The 24,393-nt window shown below is 33.8% G+C and overlaps 1 protein-coding gene across 1 annotated transcript; it reads right to left on the reverse strand.

Moving 5' to 3' along the window:
• Window positions 1-1,503: 1,503 nt before the first annotated feature.
• LOC137822414 (uncharacterized) lies at window positions 1,504-2,534 on the reverse strand. The gene is made up of 2 exons (XM_068627300.1): window positions 1,848-2,534; window positions 1,504-1,770 (listed from the first exon to the last, which is right to left on the reverse strand). The coding sequence occupies exons 1-2, from the start codon at window positions 2,532-2,534 to the stop codon at window positions 1,504-1,506; spliced, it is 954 nt and encodes a 317-aa protein (XP_068483401.1).
• Window positions 2,535-24,393: the final 21,859 nt, after the last annotated feature.

A 24,393-nucleotide genomic window follows, 5' to 3' on the forward strand; every position in this document is an offset into this window, starting at 1 on the left:
ATTACCAACCCACACATCCTTCCAAAATCTAACTTTATCACCACTCCCTAGATTCCATCCGACTTGCTCTTGAAACCACCCTTCAACTCCTCCTTCTTTACACACCTTCAACAAATCTCTCCACCACCAGGACTGAAGTTTCACAGGTATAAGACTAATACTTGTATCCAATCCATACTTTGAGTTTAACACTTCATTCCATCTCCCTTCACGACCAGAGATAGTCCTCCACTTCCACTTCGCCAACAACGCATAATTAAACTTCCTTATATCTCTGATGCCCAACCCTCTTTCCCCTTTCGGTTTGCAAATATCTTTCCAACTAATCCAAGAAATAGGTCTATTTCCCTTCCCCCAACCCCACAGGAATCTCCTTTGTATGCTAGTAATACTCTTACAGACCATCTCAGGTGCTCTAAACAGGGACAAGTAGTAGAGTGGAACCGCCGACAGGACTGACTTGACAAGGCACAATCTTCCTACCATAGACAGAAATCTCCCTTTCCACAAACTAAGCCTGGATTTTAGCTTACTCAAAACAGGCTCCCAGAATTTCTTCTTTCTCAGATTACCCCCCTCACTTCTATACCCAAATAGATAAAAGGTACCTTCATTTAGGAGCAATTTAGGGTCTTCGTATAACAATCCATGTTGCTTTTCCTAACATTTACACCTGCTAGCTTAGACTTATGAAAGTTGATCGTCAGCCCAGACGCTAGCTCAAAACCCCTGAGAATGGCCTTCAGTATAAACACATTAGAGTATGAATCCTGGCATAAAAACAACGTGTCATCAGCGAACTGGAGTATACTAAGCTCCACCTTTTTCCTTCCAATATTAAGGCCTTTGTAAAGATTAGCCTTCGCAGCTTGCCTTACTAGCCCTGCAAGCCCTTCAGCTACCACTATAAAGAGAAAAGGAGCAAGGGGGTCACCCTGCCTAAGCCCCCGTGACGGATAAAATTCCTCCGTTGGAATTCCATTAACCAACATAAACACAGTTGCACTAGCCAGACATCCTTTGATCCACATAATCCATTTACAATGGAAACCCAGCCTCTAAAGCATGTCAAGAAGGAACTCCCATCTGACAGAATTATAAGCTTTTTCAAAGTCCACCTTAAGACACAGCCCACTCACTTGTCGCCTCCTAAGGTCTTCTAGCACCTCATTGGCCGTTAAAACACTATCAAGAATCCCTTTATCCTTAAGGAAGACTGATTGGCACTCATCAATAACGGCTGGTAACACTTTCTTCATCCGTTCTGCTAGCACCTTAGAGATGATTTTATACATCACACCCACCAAGGAGATTGGTCTATATTGTTCAAGATTGGACGTGTCTCTTACTTTTGGGACAAGAGCGACAAAAGAGGCGTTGCACCCTTTAGGGATACACCCTGATTCATGAAAGAGGGACATCGCTTGTACTACCTACCCAGCTCTCCTTAATAAAATTCATGTTGAAGCCATCAGGCCCAGGGCTCTTTATCCCATCACAAAATCATACAGTGTCCCTTATTTCTTCCTCTGAAAACGCCATAGTCAAGCTCACATTGTCCTCTTGAGATAAGAACTTGAACTCAACCTCATCGAGTCTAACCCCAAAGTCTTTCGTGGCTTTGAATCTAATATCAAAGAGCTTTTTGGCTTTAGATCGCACAGTACAAGGTTCTTCACACCATTGACCCCCTACCTCCACTCCCTTAACTTCATTTCTAAGTCTTCTCCATCTCAAGGACGAGTGGTAGAATCTTGTACAAGAATCACCCTACTTAAACCACCTTGCTCTAGTTTTCTGACAAGTAAGGGACTCTATCTTTTTGCATTTTCCTTCAACCGACTTACCAGAGCAGCCTTTTTCAACCTATCTCCTTCGTTCAGGTCATTCAAACAATCCATACAATCAAATTCCTCATTTTCCTGTAGGATCTCCTTCTTCCGAGTGTAAACATTTCCAAACACTTCCTTGTTCCAGATCTTTAGGTCACCCTTCAAACTCTTCAGCTTCTCCTTAACATTCACCAGGGCATTCCCCTTAATGGGATAAGATAACCATTTTTCCTTTACCATCTCATTGAAACTCCTTTCCAGGAACCAAGCATCAATGGTACGAAACGATTTAGGTTCCCAATCCTTCTCCACTGACTTCACCACTATGGCACAGTGGTCAGAGACTTCCCTCCGCTGCACATATTGTTTACTCATAGGCCATCTTACAAACCATTCCTCTGAGACCAGTACTCTGTCTATTCTGCTTTTTGCCGACCCATTAGACTTGAACCACATGTAATTCTTTCCCACAATAGGTAAATCCAGCAAAAGGTTAGCATCAATGAAATTATTAAAGCCAATAATCTCACTTGAATAATCAGACCCCTCCCTTATCCCCTTCCTTTCACTACGGCTTCTAACAGCATTGAAATCACCACACAAGCACCATACCTTCTCTTGTGACGCCGATTTAACAGTAGACAATTCCTCCCATAGGATCTTCTTATCATTAATTGTGCAGGCAGCGTAGATATTCACCATAACACAGTTGCAATTAGTTTTAAGATGAATACAAAAGACAGCTATGAATCATTTCCCCATCATATGGCTGCTATAGCTAAACGCGTCTACATTCCACATAGACAGCAAACTTCCGCACCCATTTTCCCCTTCATTATATAACCATCCCACTCTATTGTTCCCCCACACAGAAAAGCATTTTGCCTCAGTAATCTCCTTTAATTTTGTCTCTTGTAGACACACAAAATTTGCCCCTTCGCAGGCAATTACATGATTCAAGTATCTTGATTTGATACTCTCCCCCATACCTCTAATATTCAGATTAACGACTATCATGGGATAACATCCATATCCCCCAGCTTAGACTCCATCAAGACTTTAGTATCGCGTACTTCCATTCACCCATACTCCATTACCACCTCCTTCTCATCCCCTCGACAGAATAAGCCAGCTTTCTTACCATCTGCCCACAACCTTACAAGTTCCTCCACACTAACAGGGTCACACAACCTGGAATTATAGGTTCTTATGTCTGTATCAGAGAATGAGATAGAAGGCAAAACCTCCCTGTTCCGCCCCAACGACCCAACTTGAGGGTGTTTTACGCTTAGTCTTACCGATCTCCTCGGATGCGGACAAGAGACCCCCAATTCTACAAACCCTTTCTTCTTACGCCGCCTAGGTGGTGAGTTCGATCTGCTCTTCATCGTTGCTACATCTGCACCATGATACAGGGGGGACACACCCCCTACATTGCCATCGTCGACACTTATTTGAGCTTTGCTCGCCATCTTCGCGCAGATCATTCCACTTCCTGACATCTGGATTCCGTCACAGCTATTGGCTAGGGAGATCGCTTCATCTTCGTGCCTAGCACTCTCCATCCGACCTTCTAAGACCTTCATTCCTTTCCTTACTGCAGCATGACTTTTTGTACCCCTTGACCCATCAAACTCATTTGTGAAAGGACATTTATGCCCTGCGCCAACTTCTTCCTTCTGGACTTCATCGTTATGTCCTTGCTCACTTAAACGGGCCTCAAAGTTGTGCACCCGACCCACTCCCTTAGAAGACACGTTTTGGTTTATAAGACACTCAACGTCTATTACTGCTTTAGTCGCCTCAGACAGAATAATATTACTAGAACAAGCACCTCCACAGACTTGGACAGAGGATTTATCAGTAGGACTTCCATCTTTTTCCTTTAGTCCCTGTCTAACTCCACTCATATCACTCACCCTACCTTTCACTCTGCCATCTTTTCCAGGTTCCAAAAGAGAAAAGGTTGACTTAAGCATGGACTGTTCACCATCTCCTTCCTCTTCTCCTCCTCCGTCCTCTCCTACTGGCCATCGTGCACCTCAATTACTGTTTCGAACATGCTCCTCGCCACTCCCAACAGAGAGAGCTGATTCTTCAACATACGTTTCTGAGGAGGAGACGCTATCGGATGAGTCTTCCCATTCCTTTTTTCTTTTACATCCCTAGCCAGAACAACCATTAGGTTCCTCCTCAACTAGGATACTACACAAAAGATCGTTGATATGCATTCTTCTCGCCCATCTAACACTTCCAACGTTCTAGACTCTCACTTTCAACCTAGCGTATTCCAAGACCTCCCATGAGAGTGAAACTTCATCTACAGAGACCACTGTTGCCGACTTTGATAGCTCTCCAATGACTTTAGCAAAGCAATCCCTATTCCACGCTGGTAAAGGCAGCCGAAATACCTCACCCAAACAATTCTATGGCTAACCCCACTGTTGGGCGACCATGGACTAACGCTTGAGAAAGAGTTGTCAAACCAACCTTTGTTCAGCTTCATAATGTCCTTCATCGCCTCCCCTTCTCTTGGAGTGAGCAAAACCAGATTATCACCCAGAAATCTCACCCTCACCATGGTCATACCCCCTTTCACAAGTTCCTCTCCCACCTTTTTAAAGTCCATGCCATCTCTAAGATTCCCTATGAAGCTCTTCACCATCCACTGAGGCGGTATTGTTGTGTTTTGACAGATGGACCCTTCCATTGCTCGTGACTTCCTCCTGCAAAAACTTCAGCAAAGGTCTTATTGCTTAGCTTCTCCACCCACACCTCCTTACAACTGTTTACCTTTTCCTTTTTCGTCCCGAACAGTACGTGCCCGGTCTTCCTTCTGACTTTGTATGTGCTCCCATCCTAGGGTTCTCCGCTTCTTCCTTCTTGGTTCATACTGGTGTCTCCGATACTTCAGTATATTCACGTAAAGCTTCCTATTACCAATGTAGATCCGATCAAGGTCACCTTCTAGACGCACGACATTTTTTACATCAAGGAATCGCACAAAACCGAACCTCCTTCCCCACTTATTAAGTCTACGAGAGATGAAAACCTCCTTCACCGTTGCCCATTTTTGAAAGACCTTTACCATGTCCATCTCACCATACCCATTGGGAAAGTTTGAAAAGAAGAAGGTAGAGAAATCATTTCCATTCCCTGAGTCCCCATCCTTGTCGTACCCCCGCTCACCATTCCTACCATAGCGTGCCCTTCCGCTCACCATTCTTTCTTTTCTTTTGATTACTCGATAACTAAAGGGTGTTCAATGAACAATCTTTGACTTGTAGATCACGCAGGTAAGAGGAAGCTATCAGGTGATAACAAGACCTTCCACTATGCAAGTCTCTGTGAAACCATATTAATATAATTATAAACGTATCCTGAAGTTTCGTAAGCATAATGTACTTTCATTAATGCATTGTTGGAAATAAAACTTTTATTCACAATTTATGACTTTGTTTGAAGATATCTTTGTTATATATCATGGAGTGAAACCATTTTATTTGATATTTAGTTTATACTTTTCACATCAACACATTTTGGAGGTGGCGGTTAAGGTGGAGAAGGGAGAGGTTTGTGTGAGAATCTTTACAAGAGGAAGAATTGTATAGGCTTATCTCTACGGGCTATATCAAAAGGGAGGAAAAGGATATGCAAATATGGAAAGGTGATACAATAGGGGTTTTCGGTGAAATCTTCCTATGATGATTGCCTAGGAAACTATGGTGCATGGCAAGTTAAAGGCATTTTTTTATCAACTATAGCATGCTAAAGTTTTTCCCAATGTTCTAACCACTGCTTGGAGGATTCTGCTGGATAAGATGCCAACACGTAGCTTCCTTAGTAGGAGAGGAGTGTGAGTGACGCATACTGAGTGTGAGATGTGCAGGGCTACAGAAAAGACAACTCAACACTTGTTCTTTGAGTGTGTTGTTGCTCAGCGGGTTTGGTCCATTTGCTTTAGGTGGATAGGTACTCTGGGTATTCAACATAAGGATTTAAAGGTTCATTTTGAAAGTTTTATTTTAGTTCATTTGAATTATAAGTAAAATCTGGTGTGGAAGGGTATGTGGGTGACAATAGTGAGGGGTATTTGAAATCAAAGGAACATGGTCATTTTTTAGCAAGGTGTATCTGATGCAGAGGAAGTTTTCCAGATAGCTCAACTTAGAGCGTGGCTTTGGTTGAAACATAGGGTCAAAACCTTTAATTTTTCTTTTTCGAATTGGCACCTAATCCTGTTTTATGTATCAAAAGTTGCAGGTAATTGGATCATGGTACATATTTAATGGTCCTCCGATTTCTTAGTGTTTTTTTAGCTGCTGCAGGCAGTTTTCTTGATGAGGATGCAACCCAAGACCCGATGGACTACCATGGTTCATCTGATTGAACTACAAAGGAACTAAGATGTTAGGGACGTTGTGGTTCCCTGCTGCTGTTTTCTGTTTTCTCCGCTTGCAGGAAGTTGCAGGGTTTCTTTGGTTAAGGTTGTGAAGGAGCAATTTTAAATGCAGATTTGCTTTGGCTTAGATTTTGCGGGAGTTTAACTTTGTTTTGTGGTTCTGATTTTGGTACTTGAACTGGGAATATGCAGGGATTTGGTAGGTGTACAGACCCTGTTATTGTTCTCAGTTTTTTTTTCTCTCTCTCCTGGACAACCTTTGGAAGGGGCATTTCTAGGCTCTTTTTGATTGGTCACACTTGTGGGGCTTATCTAAGTGTTGGGAGAGTTGATGTTTTTTAAGGTTTTGGTTTATTCTCGTCCTTTTTTAGAAAGACGTAGAAATGATGGAGATCTTATAATAGGATTGAGATACTCTTAAAATAACCGTTTTAATTTAATTAATTTTTTTTTATAAAAAAAAATCACACTTTGATTTGAGATTGTAAGATTGCGACATAAACATGAATACAAATAAAATGATTACTAATTTACATGTCCTTAAGTTGTTTATTTTTTATTTTATTTTATTTTTTAATCTTTATATATACTCCATGAAACAATCTAATTCAAATAAATTGGGTTGAGATTGTTTTGTAATTGGATTAAATTTAATCCAACCTAATATATTTCAGTTATGTTGAGTGACGATTTCTATACATTAAAATATATTGACATGATGAAAAATTATTAAATAATATTAACAAATTTTTCATTATATTATAAAAAAAATCATGAAATAAAAACTAATTTTTATAGATCAAAATAATTAGTTACAATAGTAACTAAATTAGAGACCATTTTAGAAACTAAAAAAAAATTGGTTTCTAAATTAGTTTCTATTATTGATAAATAGTTTCTAAATTGGTATCTAATTATCAACCAAAGTTTTAACTACCAATTAATATAAAATAATAAAAATGTTTTTAAATAAATAGATATGTGCGATAAAAATACTTATGAAACTCTTTTTTTAAAATATATTTTATGATTTGAATTTTTGAAACATTTTTTTAATTATGAAAGTTAGTTTTATATATGAATTTTCTGAAAACATGTTGTGAGGAATACGAAAGTTACAACTTAGTTTAACAAATAGTGAGAAGTGAAATTTCAACAAGAGATAATGTAAAAATCCCGTAAAATAAAAGAATTATCAAAATAAAAAAGTTGTAAATGATGAACATGATAATGAAAAAGAGAGAGAATACTTTAATGAAGGTATTGCTTTTTTTTTTTCTTGGTAATCTCTTCTTTGATTTGTTAATTATTGAATGTTACATCGAAATTCTCAAATGATTGTAATATGGAGTAAGCTCTTGTTTGACTTACAGATTATCTAGGATGCAGGAAGTGTCTTAAAAAGAAAAGATATTTTATAAAGAAAAAAGTCACATGAAAACGGATAGGGAAAGAACGGAAAACACAAACAAAATGAAAAGAAGAACATAAGCATTATGATATGTGACTCAGACATTGAACAAGCTGTCGAATTTACGCACATTGACCAGAGTCGGGCAGTCCACAAGAACTGAGAGTTCCGTTGATGCCAAAAAATATGAAGAGAGAGTCGCTGGTGATGCCAGGGATGGCAGATCTTAGGGCATCGCAAAGGCAACCACCAGCTCGACCACCCAGCCCCTGAAGGATGCCGCAGCAGGGGGGTTCTGTTGGGACCCCCCCTAAACTAAGACTCACCAAATCCGACAGACATGTACTCAAATCAGGACATGGTTGAGAGGTGACGATTGAGAGTGAGAGCAGATTCAGAGAGAGGAATAGACCAACACAAACACTACCCTTCCAACCCATTTCACTCAACAAACCTAATTTCTAATTCCTGTCACAACACTTTCTTACACTTCTCTATGTAGATCGATTCTCAATTATCAACAACTCAACACCAGGAACTATTTATAGCCCTAAAACTTCTGCATCTGGTCTCTTTTCACTTTTGTTCAAACTTAAGAAAATAGACAACCATTCCCATTAATTATAACAAAGATATTTTTATCATTTAAAAATTCCGATAATCTATATATATATATACACATCACTATTACGATATTTGGAAGTTTTATTTGAGAAAAAAGCATTAAAAAAAGAGCTCATAATAAGTTTTCTAATGAATTTGGAACTTATTATAATTAAAGGAATACACATATTTTTAATTAAAATAATCAGTATATAATTTAATCAAATAGTTTATTTATTATATGTAACTATTAATAAAGAAATTATTTTTACAATCAGTTAGTACAAATAATTTATTGTTCAATTTTATTTTTATTAATATAACTCATTTTATTAACTTAATTAAAGTCACCGATAATAAATAATAAGTACTCTTAAATATTATCTATTGTTCACAGTTAGAAGATATTCACTAGAACACCTTTTCTGTAAGTGTACGAGTAAAGTTATCTGGCTTGTGTGTGCTAAGCGTTATGAGTAGAGTTAGCACCGATGGAGCATCGGGAGTTTAAAAAGAACTTGTTAGTTTTAAGGTGAGCGAAGTCAAAGATAGTGTTAATTTGATTTGGGGCTGTGTGGATAGCAGTGATAGAAGAATTATAGAAACACAAGAACAAGAGGATTTTTAGTGGTGGAAGGATAAATCATAAGAGGATTTTTAGTGGTGGAAGGATAAATCATAATGAGATTTTTACTCTGACTCAACTGATAAGTCCATAGCACATGAGATATGTTTCTCCTACTATGATTGCTATCTTGAACCACTGGTTTGTATGAAGTTTGTCAAAATCTTTTAGGAGAACTTTTTTTAGTTGTGGGGATATGCTTGTTAGTTATGACTTTTATGATAAGTTGTTTTAAGGCTTTTTGCTGTATAATGAGGTAGAAGGGTGAATTTCTTAAAAAGATTTTTTTTATACGAGTTAAAGTATCCTTAAAATACCTTGTATTTATTCATTTGTCTTTTTGCTAATAAAAAAAATCTACTTAAACACTAACACTAAATAATATGGCAAGAGAAATGGTAAAAAAACCTGCCTAAACATTTAATGTGATGAAGACTATTTCAATTACTTAACTTTGACGGTAAACTTTAATGAAGTTAATTGTTTAAATAATTGCAGTAAGCATATTACATATGACTTATATACAAACTAGGTATGAGAAAATCATAATTTCTTTAAGAATTTAAATATTTTAAGTACTATAAATATGAATTTGTTTTAACTTTAATTATTATAAATTTGTATCTTATTTTTAGTTATGAACTTTTCGAAGTATTTTCTTTCCTTTAGGTTGATTCTAAAATTGAAAAATTTAAGATAATAATTAATATTTTAAAATAAAACAATTATATTAATTATAAACAAAAGGAATGTTCAGGAAAAAAAATTGTCCTTTGCGTAGCAATTGGAGTGCAATAAAAAAATGAAGTGAAAAGACTACCACTAGCACAAAATGTATAAACAACGACTATTTATTTAATGCAGTTTTAGGGTTAGTCGCTGTCATTCAAAACGCGGTGACATTTTTTAAATTAATTTCATTTACGAATGTGGCTATTTGTAATAGCCACATTATTAAATCAAAGCATATGATTTACGAATGCGGCTATTAAAATAGCCGCATTCGTAAATAATTTTTTACTCTAATTTTGAAGCACGCCACTTACGCTTTCATACTTTCTTTCTTTTCGGTGTTTCGCATTTTCTCTTTGTTTATGCTCTGGTGTTCCTCTCTTCTTCTGTGAATTTCATTGGGTTCTCGTACCATTGTAAGTTTGTTTCGATTTGTTGTCTTTCTTCTTCACCAATGGTTTATAAAAAAAAATTGTTTCACTTATTTGTTTGTTTTCTTGCATTAGCGAAGGGTTCTCTGACGTTTTATTTTCTCTTTTGTTTCTGCTCTCATGCTTCCTCTCGTTTTCTACGAGCATTCATTGTCTTTTTTGTGCCATTGTAAGTTCGTTTCGAGTTCTCTTTCTTCTTCACCATTGGTTTATATATTTTTTTTTCGTTTTTCTTATCTATTTGTTTTCTTGTATTGACGAAGGTCACCACTGGTTCATTGCCTGCTGTTTGGATTATTGTTATGCCATATATATTTACTCCGTTGTTGCTGCTACCACCGCTATTGCTGCCTTAGGGTTTAGGGTTTTAATTTTTTTTTTAAATAATTAAATAAGAATGTGGCTATTTACCATAGCCGCATTTATAAATCGCATTTATGAATGTGGCTAAATAGCGCACCTGTAAATCTCCGAGTTAAGAATGTGTGTTGATCAAGTGCGGCTATATAGCCGCCCTTATAAATGTAAAACAGCCGCGTTCGTTTTGCCTTTCTGCACTAGTGTACCAACCTCTACATGAAATTAAGGCTTTAGATGCAATAATATTATAAAGTTTTTGTTAATGCAAAGCTTAATACATCTTCTAATCAGAAGATAAAAAGTTTTTAATTTTTATAAAATATTCACTTTGTCAAATATCTTTCTTTCCATTAAGGAGTGCTTATAGATTATATGTCCTATGTATTAAGATATATCTTGTACTATTTTAAAACAATTTCATGTTGTAAGTAATGAGTGACAATATAGAATACCTAAAAAGTCAAAAGTGGCTTTGATATTAAAGAATATTTATTCTTTATCCGATGGGGAGATAAAAATAACATTCAGAAATAACTTTGTATATTTGTATAGTCATGTAAGCTAGAAAGAGTAATGATAATAGTTGTAATCAAATTTTTTTCTATTGAAACCCTTTCACAAATTGTAAAGTAGAACCAAACTTAGACTAGTGTTAAGATGAACCAGCATTGCTTACTCATGTACCAACCTTTGACTTTTTTTTAAGCATCTTATGAAAATATTTTTTGAAACAATATTTTAACCGTCATAGAATTTGTTCTTTTCTATGATGGTTAAAGACAAACCAGTCATAGAATATAATGTTTTTTATGACAAGTTTAACAATAACCATCATAAAATGTGTATTCTTTAAAAACTTTTTTGTGATATATTAATTTTCTTACTTACATAACGTACTGTGCATAATAACCACAATTCTCAAGCAAATATTTTCAAATAAAATCTTACGCATGACATTAAAAACAAATAAAAGAATAAAAGGGATTACCCGTATCAGTTAACAACAACAAACTAGTGGATAGGATTCAAAATCAAGTTCCTTCAGTAACCAAAGACACTTTCACCACTACACCAGACAAATTCTTTTGTATTATTATGATTTTTATTATACTTATTATCATTAATAATATTAATAATATTAATAATATTAATAATATTAATAATATTCATAATATTCATAATATTAATAATATTCATAATATTCATAATATTAATAATATTCATAATATTCATAATATTAATAATATTAACAATATTCATAATATTAATAATATTCATTAAAATAACATTTTAAACAAATTACTTTTTTTCTTTAATTCATTCTAATTGGAAACACTTTGTAGTAGCAAATCAAAATAAGAAGAAACCACAAATTTATTTTTTATCAAATAATATTTTAACTTACTTTCTCATATATGTGCGGTTAACGAACACGTATTTATTCGGTAATTTGGAAAGCATAAAAAATTATCTTAGGAAGTAAAGTAGGTGAAGAATAGGTTATTGTCTTGCTGTTTTGAACGTGTTAAATTGGCAGATTGTGTTTAAAGGGTTGAGATGTTTTTAATGTGTTTTTGTATGATGGAGTACATTTTTCTACTCCTTCTGCTTAGTTGTTAGAAGCAGGTGTCTTAGTTAGCCTTGAAGCTTTAGATGCTATTTTATATTATAAAAGGGTTGAAACACCCTTTCATTTCAAATTTTATCATGAAAATTACCTAATCTGGAAACAGCAGGTGTTAGCCACCGTTCATAGTCTCAATTTTGCATCATTCTTGAAACCTCCCATTGCTTCTTCCTCATCTACGGACACACCCTCTCTTTCTCCCGCCTGTCATCAACAAGATCAATCGATAGTCGCTTGGCTTCTTTCCTCCAAGACTCCTTCGCTACTGACCAAAATGTTTGGTCTTAAAACTTCCTATCAAATATGGCACAATCTCATGGTATACTACTCTTCTCAAACACGTGCTCGAGTTAAAAAAAAAACTCAAAATCCAGCTTCGCACACCAAAGCATGATCGAACGGTGTTTGCATATCTTCTTGATCTTAAAAATAAATGTGGATGGTCTCACTATTGTTGGTTGTCATATCTCTTTTGAAGACCATATTGAAGCAATGGATGGCTTGTCTGATGACTAAGACTCTTTACCTCTGTTACATCAAGACTGAAGCCATACACCGTTGAAGATCTTGAAGTTCTTCTTTTGGCTCATAAAGAACGTTTTGAGAAAACTCGTCATTCTACTGAGCATCTTGTTCAAGCCCATAATACCTATGTCTCCTCCCGTTTTTGTTCCTACAATAAACAAGGTTGTGAACAGTCTCGTTTGTCTTCTGCCAAACCACCTCAATGTTCTTCTCAACACCCATATCATTCTAAGAATACAATGTTGTCTCCTTCTACTTCTTCCAATTTTCCCAAAATCATGTGCCAGATATGCAAGAAATTAGGCCACTTTGCTGACAGTTTTTGGCACAGATAAGATAGGTCCTCTCAATCTTTGATAACTGCTAATAACTCTCACTTTACTCCTTCAGTTTGTGATGACATCGAACCCTCCATTCTTGGTGCACCACCACTTTTTCCAGACAATCACTAGTACAAAAAACTTCATTAACGACTCTAAACAAAGACGGTTCCTAAATAACCATCGTTATAAGAGACACGGTGGCACTTTTGTAAATAAGTGGAACATATCACGACGGTTCAGTAAAGAACCGTCTTTATAAGGTGGAGCTGGGAGTTATAGCGACGGTTCCAAGTCTTTGATTGCCTCAGCCTTGGAGTTATAACGAGGGAACTGTCTTTGATTGGCTTAAAAAACTTAAAAACAACCTGCGTCTACTTTCACTCTTCACTTTCCCTTCTTCACTTTACCTCTTGTTCTTCACTCTCACAACTTTCGTGCCGTCGTTCCTAAGCCAAACGTCGCCTCCACGCTTCATCGGTGACGTTTCCGCGCGCTCCGCAACAGCACAGATTGGGCGCTCCCCTCTGCCATTGCTGGACTACGCTCCACTCTGCCACTGCTGGTCCGCGCCGTCGTGCGCATCTCCACCTCCGTTGGCTTCCTGCGTCGTCGTGGGTTGCGCTCTTCTCTGCCACTGCCGTCGTGGCTTCCTACGCCATCGTGGGTCGCGTTCTTCTCTAGTCATCGTCACCGCCGCACCGTGCCTCGCCACCTCTGCGGTTCCGCACCTCCACGACCGCACAGTTGCACCTCGTCGTCGCCGCACTTGTCATTCCTTGTGGACTTTGTTTCTGCCTAATCTCTGCCTTGTAAGTCTCCGTGCCAACATTTTCGCATTCCCGCAGATAGGCGCCAACTTTTTCTGCCACTTTTGTTTCACTCCATTTCCAGGTTAGTATTTTATTTATTTATTTAATAATATATCGGAACTAAAGGGAGCACTAAAGGGAGTTGTTCGGCGGTTGATCTATCGGGAGATGACTTTGGCTCAACTAGCCAATGCGAGTTATATGTTGAGTGTAATTCTTTGACTCGATTCGTTGCCTTGGGTAAGTGTTATGAAGGGGTCACAATGTTACACAATGTGCCTCTTCCTTCTGATTTCATGAAGGTCACGGTGGAGAAGGTCCTTTATGATAATCTTGCAGTTCCTGTGCCGACATCAGAGGTCACAATTGTAGCAGAGGCATTACATACTTTCATTGTCTGGCCCAAACATCTCGTCAGACCTATAAACTCTATGGTACATCTTTGCACTAATACTAATAGAATTATATATCAGATATATTACATTCTAACTAATTTAAGTATTTGTTTGTTGATGAGTAGCAGGAACCTAAGACAAAACTGCCTCTGGGAAAGAAGAAAATATTCTCCATTGATGATCCTCTGGCGGCATTGGTGGAAGTTGCTACAGCTTTAGATACAACCGTCTTAGAGGTTCCATGGGATGCCAATGTTGTGCAACTATGGATGATGTAGGTTCAAATTTTAAAATCTTTATACTTTTGACTTATTAAATATATTAGTACTAACTTATTGAAATTTAGGTATCCTTTTGGATTATGCTTGGATGAGGGGAAACACAATATATATGGGTTTTTAGACCCTCAAGTCATTCAATTAATTGGAAACAAGAAGTCGGAAACACAAACATACATCACCACTACCTTAAAGAATGGTGGAAAACAAATTTATTTTGCTCTTTACATCCATGAGTAAGTCCTTATTTATTAAATAAGTTATAATAAATTATTGAAATAAGAGAAACTAATTAACTAATTTGTTATATAGGCATCATTGGCAACTATTGATCATATCTGTTCAACATCATACCGCTGCATGGTTTTGTTCCTTGCATAAAAAGCCCCCTACCTACTTTAAAAACATTATAGACAGGTACGACAATTTCATTTAACATTTATTATTACTTATACATTATATAATGTTATGTATTCTAACATGAAATCTTATTATTTTAGTGTTTACTCTGGATATAATATGTTGTGTGGGAGAAGAAGTTCAAACGCACAAAAACTCACTTGGATGTACCTTAAGGTATTCAAACTATATGTGTTCACTCAATTTAATGTGTTTCACTCATTCATTTAATACATTTATTTTCACATGCAGTGCAACAGGCAATCTGAAAATTATGAGTGCGGTTACTATGTTATGCAGTGGATGTTGACTATTTTGCAAGTTGCAATTCAGAAAGGTTGGGATCAGGTAATACCTCAATACAATAAAAACTTTAAAATTTGGGGTTTATTATTCATGCACTAATTCAAAAAATTTCAAATGTCACAGTTCTTCAACGATAAACACCCGCCGGAAGCATTGGAGTATGTGAGAACAACATGGTCAAAGTATTTTGTTATCATGTATAACACCTTAGAATAGATAAATCATTAGAATGACAAACTTTTTCATATATTAGGTCAACTTTTTTGTATAATAATATAATTTGTTGTATGTATTTTAAATGTTTTGATTTTATGAATTTGAAAATTTTATGCAGGTTTGAGATTTATTAAAAAAAAATATATATTTTTTTTCCAATACCTACATATAACGACGGTTCCTAGTGGAACCGTCTTTAAAAGTACCTGCTTACAACGACGGTTCCTATGGAACCGTCTTTAAAAGTCTCTGGAATTATTTTAAAAATATAATTATTTTAACGACGGTCAATCCAACCGTCGTTATAAGCCGGAGTTTTAACAACGGTTAAAGAAACATCGTGAAAAACTACTACTTTTTAACGACGCCTGCAATAACAACGATTCTGGCACCGTCTTTAAATGTTGATTTTAACCGTCGTTAATATACCTTTTTGTACTAGTGAATCTTTGGTTTCTGGACAGTGGCACAACCCATCATTTCACTCTTGATGAATCATTCTTCACAAACAAAACTCCCTACACAGGTTTTGATTTTGTAACCATAGGTATAATGTTGGCTTGCCTATTAAACGCATTGGCTCTGCTACCTATACTGATTCCTCTTCAATTTTTTTTTTCTCTAAATCAACTTTTACATGTTCCTCATATTATAAAAAATCTTTTAAGCATTTCTAAATTTGCTCAGGACAATAATGTCTTTCTTAAATTTTATTCTAACGTATGTTATGTCAAAAAGCAGGAAACAAAGGAAATATTACTTCAAGGAAGTTTTAAAGATGGTCTCTATGTGTTTGATGACTTTGTTCCTCTTTCTCGGTGTTCTGCCAACACTTCATCTATTCAATCGTTGCCACAAACTTTTACTTTATGCCATCATCATTTCGGCCATGAACATGCTAATATCATTCATAGAATATTGAAACATTGTAATGTTCCTCACAATATTAATCACAATTTTGTGACTCCTACGTGCTTGGAAAAATGAATCAACTACCATTTTTTGATTCTATTACTGTTTCAATGCACTTCTTCAACTTGTTTATCTTGATATTTGGGTCCCAAACATGTGCCTTCTTCTAATGGTTCTTTCTACTACATTACTTTTTTAGATGCTTATTTCAGATATGATATGTATGGCTATATCTCCTTCAACATATATCTCAAGAATATATTGTTTTTCAAACTTTTCAAAAATTTGCTGAAAAACAAACTGGTTTTCAACTCAAATATATTCAGTCTGACAATGCTAAAGAATTTATCTGTTTTAATCTTGCTACTCATGGAATTCTCCATCGCCTTACATGTCCTCACACCCATCAGCAAAACATCTCCATTGAAAGAAAACATCGCCATGTAACTGGTATGGGTCTTGCTCTGCTCGCTACTGCATCTCTTCCAATGACATTCTAGGGTGAAGCTTTCACCACAACAACATCTACAATCAATGTTTTACCTTCTTCTACCATTCACTATGACAATCCATATCATAGGCTTTTCAACAAACAACCTAACTATAATTTCTTTAAAATTTGTGTGCATGTTATCCTTTACTTCGTCCATATAACAAACATAAACTAACTTTTTGTTCCACTATCTACATGTTTATTGGTTACAGTCCTGCACATAAAGGCTACCTATGCTTATCACCCACTAGTAAAATTTATATTACTCATCATGTTTTATTTAATGAAAATGTTTTTCCTTTTCTCTCATATTTTTCTACTATGTCTCCTGTTGAACCTGATATGCTCTCTTCTTCTCCTTCAACTCTTGCTTTAATACCATCTTCTACTCATATTTCTTCTTTTGTTGTCACTCCTAATATCACTCATTCTTTATTTGTATCTCCATCTCTAACCTCTTTTGCAGATTCACCATCTTCTCCTTGCATTCAAAATAACTATCCCATGATTACACGTGGGAAGTCTGGCATATTCAAACCCAGAACATACAATATGTGTGCCATTTCTTTTTCTGTTCCCACAACAGTTAAAAATGCTCTTCACCAACCTCACTGGTATGTTGCCATGCATGAAGAATACAAAGCTCTATGTGCCAACCAAACTTGGACCTTGACTACTTTACCTCCTAGCATTCAACCCATTGGTTGCAAGTGGATTTTTAAAAATAAATACAATCTTGATGACACCTTACACAGACACAAACCGAGGTTGGTTGCCAAAGGTTTTCATCAACTTGAAGGTTTGGATTACTCTGAAACATTTAGTCTGATAGTCAAACCAACTGCAATACGCATTATTCTCATCCTAGCTTTATCATATAATTGTCATATTAATCAAATATATATTATTAATGCTTTTCTTTAAGGTGATTTACAAAAGCACATCTTCATGCTTCAACTCCTTGGTTTTGAATCTGCAAATTCCAATCTTGTTTGTAAGCTCCACAAAGCTATTTATGGTCTCAAGTAAGCACCACAATCATGGTTTCAGGAGTTAAGTATTGTTCTTTCATCCTTTGGTTTTTAATCTACTAAATCTGATTCATCACTGTTCATCAAGTCTTAGATTAATGTTACCTTATTTGTCCTCATTTATGTGGATGATATTATCATTACTGGAAGTTTGTGTACTGCTATCCAATCTCTTATTCACTCTCTTTAACAACATTTTGGCCTAAAGGATCTTGGCAAACTTCATTACTTTCTTGGTGTAGAAACTTCATGGACAGTTGATGTCTCTCTTCATCTTTCACAAAATAAATATATTAAAGATCTCTTACATAAATACAACATGCTTCTGTCAAAATCTCAGCCCACACCCATGGTCTCTTCTCCTCGTTTATCTCGAGATGAAACCACTGTATTTGACATTGCCTCCCTCTACCGCTCTGTCGCTGGCTCCCTTCAATATATTCTTATCACACGCCTCAAACTCTCCTACAATGTCAATAAAGTCTGCCACTTTATGCACCATCTTCAACAACATCATTGGAAGGTCGTGAAGCGAATTCGAAGGTACCTTGTAGGCTCTTAGACTCATGGTCTTAGTCTTCACACTTTCATCTTCAAGCCTATGTTGATGTTGATTGGGGTTCAGATCCGGATGATAGAAAATCCACCACTGGGTATATAGTTTTTCTTGGTCTCAATCCTATAGTTTAGGCATCCAACATACAAAAGGTAGTCTCACGAAGCACTACTGAAGCTGAATACCCCAGTATAGCAACAACCCTCGCAGAAATCAAGTGGACAACCAATCTACATCATGAGTTATGTGTTCTCATTCCTACTCCGTCCATATACACTGATAATCTTGGAGTTGCTCTCCTTACTGCTATTTTTGTCATGCACTCCAAAACAAAACATTTTGATTTAGATCTTCACTTTGTATGTGACTTTATTCAATAGAAGCACCTTCATCTTACTCATATTCCTGAAACCAATCAAATAGCTTATATTCTCACCTTTCTTTCACTCATTAACAGACAAATTCATGGTTGTCCCAATCCAACCATAGGGAGATATTTGATAACAACAACAGTTAACTATTAATATATTTATATTTCCAAACACTATATATAATACTGTATTTACGTTTATTGTATATGAATATATGATACTTTGTTTTAGCTTTCTTTCCATACATCTTCTTTGTCTTCTACATATCACTCTCTCTCCTCTGTTATTTTTTACCGCCCGTAAGTGTGCATCCTTAACCGGTAACATTAAACATTAACAACAAATAAAAGAATGGCTTAGAAAATAATGTTACAAATCTAGTTGACTAAAAGACATTCAAATTCGTATAAATAAATTTATTATGATTAAATCACTGTTTACTTATAGGGGTAAACGTGGATAGAAAATTAAAAATAATGATAAGTTGTTTTCAAAATATAATTTATAAATATTTAATAATAATATTATTATTTTTCTTGAAAATTTCTATCTGTGCGATATTAAGAATAATTATTATTTTATTATAGTGACTTTAATAAAGTTAACCAAATGAGTTATATTAATAAAAATAAAATTGATCATAAATTATTTATACTAATTGATTATAAAAATAATTTATTTATTAATAGTTACAAATAATAAATAAATTATTTAATTAAATTAAATACTGAAGATAATATCATTATTTTAATTAAAAATATGCTTTAATTATAATAAGTTCCAAATTCATTAGAAAACTTATTATGAGTTTTTTTTAAGAAATTTTCTGAAAGCAAGAAAAAAATAAGAAAAAAAAATAAAAGAAAAAAAAAATACGTATTTGAATGTCTTTTAGTCAACAGTGCTTTAATCATAATAAATTTATTTATACGAATTTGAAGGTCTTTTTGTCAACTGGATTTGTAACATTTTTTTTCTAAACCATCCTTTTATTCGTTTTTAATGTTAATCGAACCTAATATATTTCAGTCTTGTATATATTGAGTAACGAGTTCTATACATTAATTGATATTTGATCAAAATTATTAAATAATACTAATAATTATTTTATTAATTAAACTACATGAATATTCTAGAAATATTAAATTATTCAATGTTTCAAATACTAAATAATATAGTTTATTTTGTTTAAAAAACTTGTTCTAAAAACCTAAAAGGATGTTTTAAATTTACAATGTTTAGCAAAAATATTTAAAACATGACCTAATAAACTCAACCCAATCTAATTTGATTAAGTGGGATTGAATTGAAGTTTTGTTTAAGATTATACACTCCATAATGCATGTTTGTTTGAAAAATAACTTTTATGTCTTTTTTATTAATGAATTATGTTAATATGCAGAGTTATAGTTTGAACAAAAGGTGGTGTTTTTGAAGAACAAGAACCTACAACGTCAATAGATATAAATATATATATATAAGAGATCCTAAATAAGATGTTCATGATAGTGATGATGATACGATGAATGCACATGCACACTAACTTATCAGTCGGACAAATTCGCTAGAAGACCTTTTGATACATCTATATTAGTGAGTTTTGATGAACATGTTTCCTTTTAAGACTATGAAAGTGTTATACTTACAAATACTCTTATTATGTTGTGTTAGGATCGAGGAGTGGTCTCCCATAATTAGAAGTTAGATATATTTGGAATCTTTCATGAGGAGATTAAGGTTGTGGTATTTAATGGCAAGAAATATCCACTATAAGAAAAACATTAAATAGAAATCAATTTTAGAGACTAAAAAAAATTAGTTGTTATAATAACTAAATTAGAGACCATTTTAGAAACTTTTGATAGCAAAAACTTTGGTTGCTAATTAGATACTAATTTTAGAAATCATTTAACAATAATCAAAACCAAAAAAATTTAATCTCTAAAATGGTCTCTAATTTAGTCACTATAGCAACTAATTATTTTTTGTCACTAAAAATTAGTTTCTATTTCATGGTTTTCTTGCAGTGATAAGGTTACAACCTAGTCTTATTTTATGCTAATAATGAGAAGTGAAATTACTATGTAGGGACTTTCATGGGATGGAGAGTATAGTGGGTCACTTTTACATATTTGAGAGTAGAAAACAAGGTATAACTACAAGAAAATCATTGATTAGAAACTAATTTTAGAGATAAAAAAATAGTTAGATACCTATTTAGATACCATTTAATAATAATATAAACTAATTTAGAAACCAAAAAAAATTTTAGTCTCTACAATGATATCTAATTTGGTCACTATAACAACTAATTATTTTTTTTATCTAAAATTAGTTTTATTTAATAATTTTTTTTATAGTATATGTAGTGACTCAATTGCCTTTTTGTGATTTTTGGTGACTATGTCATATAGTTTATTTATATATAGGATTGAAGCATCTCTCAAAATGCACCTCTTTAATTTATTTATTTTTTTATTAATAAAAAAATAAAAAGTGAAATTTTAACAAGACATGACATAAAAATCACTTAAAATTAAAGAACTGGCGAAAGTCTACAGATAAAAGTTGAGTGTAAATTTTAGAGATAACAAAACTATTATGTAAAAAAAGTTGTAAAAGTTGAACATGATAATGAAAAAGAGTGATCTTCTTGTTCACTAGAACACTTAATTTGCAAGGTTTTACTTCTTTTAATTGGTAATCTCTTTTGTAACTTTACTTTGAAGAATTATATACGATGCACGAATTGTGCATGTATGTTTATCTTAAAAACAAAACATCTTTTATAAGAACAAGTATAAAGATACTGACATAATTGAATTGCTTTATTTACATTTCCAGTTTCGAATTAATTAAAATAACATTTTAAACAAATTACTTTTTTTCTTTAATTCATTCTAATTGGAAACACTTTGTAGTAGCAAATCAAAATAAGAAGAAACCACAAATTTATTTTTTATCAAATAATATTTTAACTTACTTTCTCATATATGTGTGGTTAACGAACACGTATATTTATTCTGTTTGGAAAGCATAAAAAGTTATCTTAGGAAGTAAAGTAGGTGAAGAATAGGTTATTGTCTTGCTGTTTTGAACGTGTTAATATTGGCAGATTGTGTTTAAAGGGTTGAGATGTTTTTGTATGATGGAGTACATATTTTTACTGGTTTGAGATAGTTGATTTGTTAAGTACGTTCCAATATAGAATTTTTTCTGCATAATTAAGTGTAGTGCTTCTGCTTAGTTGTTAGAAGCAGGTGTTCTTAGTTAGCCTTGAAGCTTTAGATGCTATTTTATATTATAAAAGGGTTTAGAGGAAGTAAAAGAGTTTATAAAACAAGCGACGCTCCTTTATTTGAACATGCAACGAAAGGGTGGTGAAGGGTTACGTAATCCTCCGTCCGTCCAACAGCAGAACCGCGTCGGAGGAGTGGAAAAGAAAGACGAAAAACAGTAAAAGAAAAAATAGATTGAAGATAAGCATTAGGATGATATGTGAGTGAGAGATGCAACAATGGAGCGTTCAATTTACTGTCACTGGGGATCAGAAGCCGTCTCCACACGGCGGAACGATAGATATGTTGACGGAAACACCATCGGGAATAGGGGTGCGCATAAGGCCAGTAGATATGGCATCTTGAACGCAAGTATTAGTATTAGAAACTCCCATCCTCGCAAGGGCCTCGCAGCATTCGGAGGGTGACCCCAGCCCCCCAGTCAAAAGACCAGAACATTCAGGTATCTGAGAGAGATCTACAGAACACTCTTCAAATTGAGAGGTGACTATTGAGAGTGATAGGAGATTGAGAGAGAGGAATAAGGCAACACAAACACTACCCTTGCAACCCATTTCACTCAACAAACCTAATTCCTGTCGCAACACTTTCTTACACTTTTCTATGTGATCGATTGTGAATGATCAACAACTCATCACAGGACCTATTTATAGCCCTAAAACTTCTGCATCTGGGTGGGGTGTTCATTTTTGTTTTAACTTAAGAACATCGATGATGTTATCAAGATTATAACCGATGACGTTAACAAGATTATAAGAATCGCATATCACATCAATAATAAATCACACTTAGGCTATGTTTGGATTGTGATGGAAATGTGTGGGGATTTAAGGAAGTGGATATGTGGAGACATGAGAGGAAAGTGTGAAGAAAGTGAGAGTGTTTGGATTGAGATATATTAAAGTGGATGTGTGAGGAAAGTTTATGAAAGTTTGTAAGTGATGTGATGGTTGTGAGAAAATTTTAATTTCTTTTAAATTGTTACATGTTACTTTACAAATTTATCCTTGTCTATTAAATTTTTTAATAATGAAATGAGTTATTTTTGTTTAAAAATAAACAACTTTTACATATTTCGTAAATTTAAAAATTAAAATTAAAAAATAAATATATATTAAATATAAATAGATATAATTTAAAAATTATAATTAGAAAAAATTGTATTCAACAAATTAAATAAAAACAAAACTTATAGTAATTTCTTAAAATATTAAACACGCATTATAAAATTAGAAAATAAATCAGATCTTATATAAATAAAAAATAATATTTTTTATTATTAAAACTCCTATAGTAATAAAAAATAAATAAAAAATACTAAAAAAATATAACATAGTTAACAATAAAAAATAATTTCATAAAAAACTATTATCCAATAAATTACTAACTCGTAAACTTAATAATTATAAAAAAATATTAATATAAATGCAACAACAAATTAAATAAAAAGAGAACGTCAAATAATTTTTTAAAATATTAAATATATATTATAAAATTTCACATCTTATATAAAAAAAATACTAATTTTTAATATTAAAAATCCTTGCAGATGAATGAGGATAAATTTAGAAATAACACATGTTGATATGGCTTTCTCTTTGCATCTCTTCATTTTGAGGGGAAAGATATCTTCTCACTTCTTTCCCTGATGAACAGTACATCCATAGAAGCAAACAAAAACCTTATGATGAATGCAGCTTTACTGATAGTCGTCCTTGTAAATCAAAACGTTTGATTTATAAATGTTGCTATTACAAATAGTCGCATTTGTAAAAGAACTTAATTTAAAAAATGTCACTGTGTTTTTAAAGACTGCGTTTGCTCGTAAAGCCGCACTTAATAAACAGTAGTTGTTTCTACATTTTGCACTAGTGAATAATTGTAGTTAATTTTTTTAAATAAGATGTTTTAATTGATTAAAATATGTTTTTAATCTCTTGAAATATTTATATCTAGATTTAGAATGATTGTCTAAAATATTTTAATTGATTAAATACTTATTTTAATAAATTAGAATGACTTTGAACCATGATCAAATATAAACTCTTCATTTAAAATATGTTAAAACAATGAATTAATCGATTAATTTTATGAATAAGTGAAATTAACATATTAAAACATATTTTTAAATTATTAAAAAATTACATAACTCTCTCATCTTAAAATCATTTGATAGGAGAACAAAACTTATGTTTCTGAGAGGCAAAATAGAGTGAGTTAATTATAAAGACACATCTCAATAAGTTCTCAATGGTAGCATGCAAATGTAGTTCATGATAACATTCATCTTGTTATCAAAGATTATGATATGATAAAAATTCTATTACTTACAATAATTTAATATTCTATTATTAAAAATTAAGTAATTCTTTTAAGAAAAAGAAGGGTTTCAAATTATTTTTTACCATTATCACTACGCATGACATTAAAAACGAATTAAAGAATTAAAGGAATGAC

This window comes from Phaseolus vulgaris, chromosome 9 (genome assembly GCF_051622355.1).
Source record: "Phaseolus vulgaris cultivar YP4 chromosome 9, ASM5162235v1, whole genome shotgun sequence".
In the NCBI taxonomy this organism is placed as follows: domain Eukaryota; kingdom Viridiplantae; phylum Streptophyta; class Magnoliopsida; order Fabales; family Fabaceae; genus Phaseolus; species Phaseolus vulgaris.

Bases quoted from the DNA above. Each gene is read 5' to 3' on its own strand.
- LOC137822414 (XM_068627300.1), bottom strand. From the start codon at position 2,534: ATGGTGAATATCTACGCTGCCTGCACAATTAATGATAAGAAGATCCTA. The intron at 1,771-1,847 runs GTAAGTCGGTTG...TGGTTTAAGTAG, and splicing joins GGTTGAAAAAGGCTGCTCTG to GGTGATTCTTGTACAAGATT.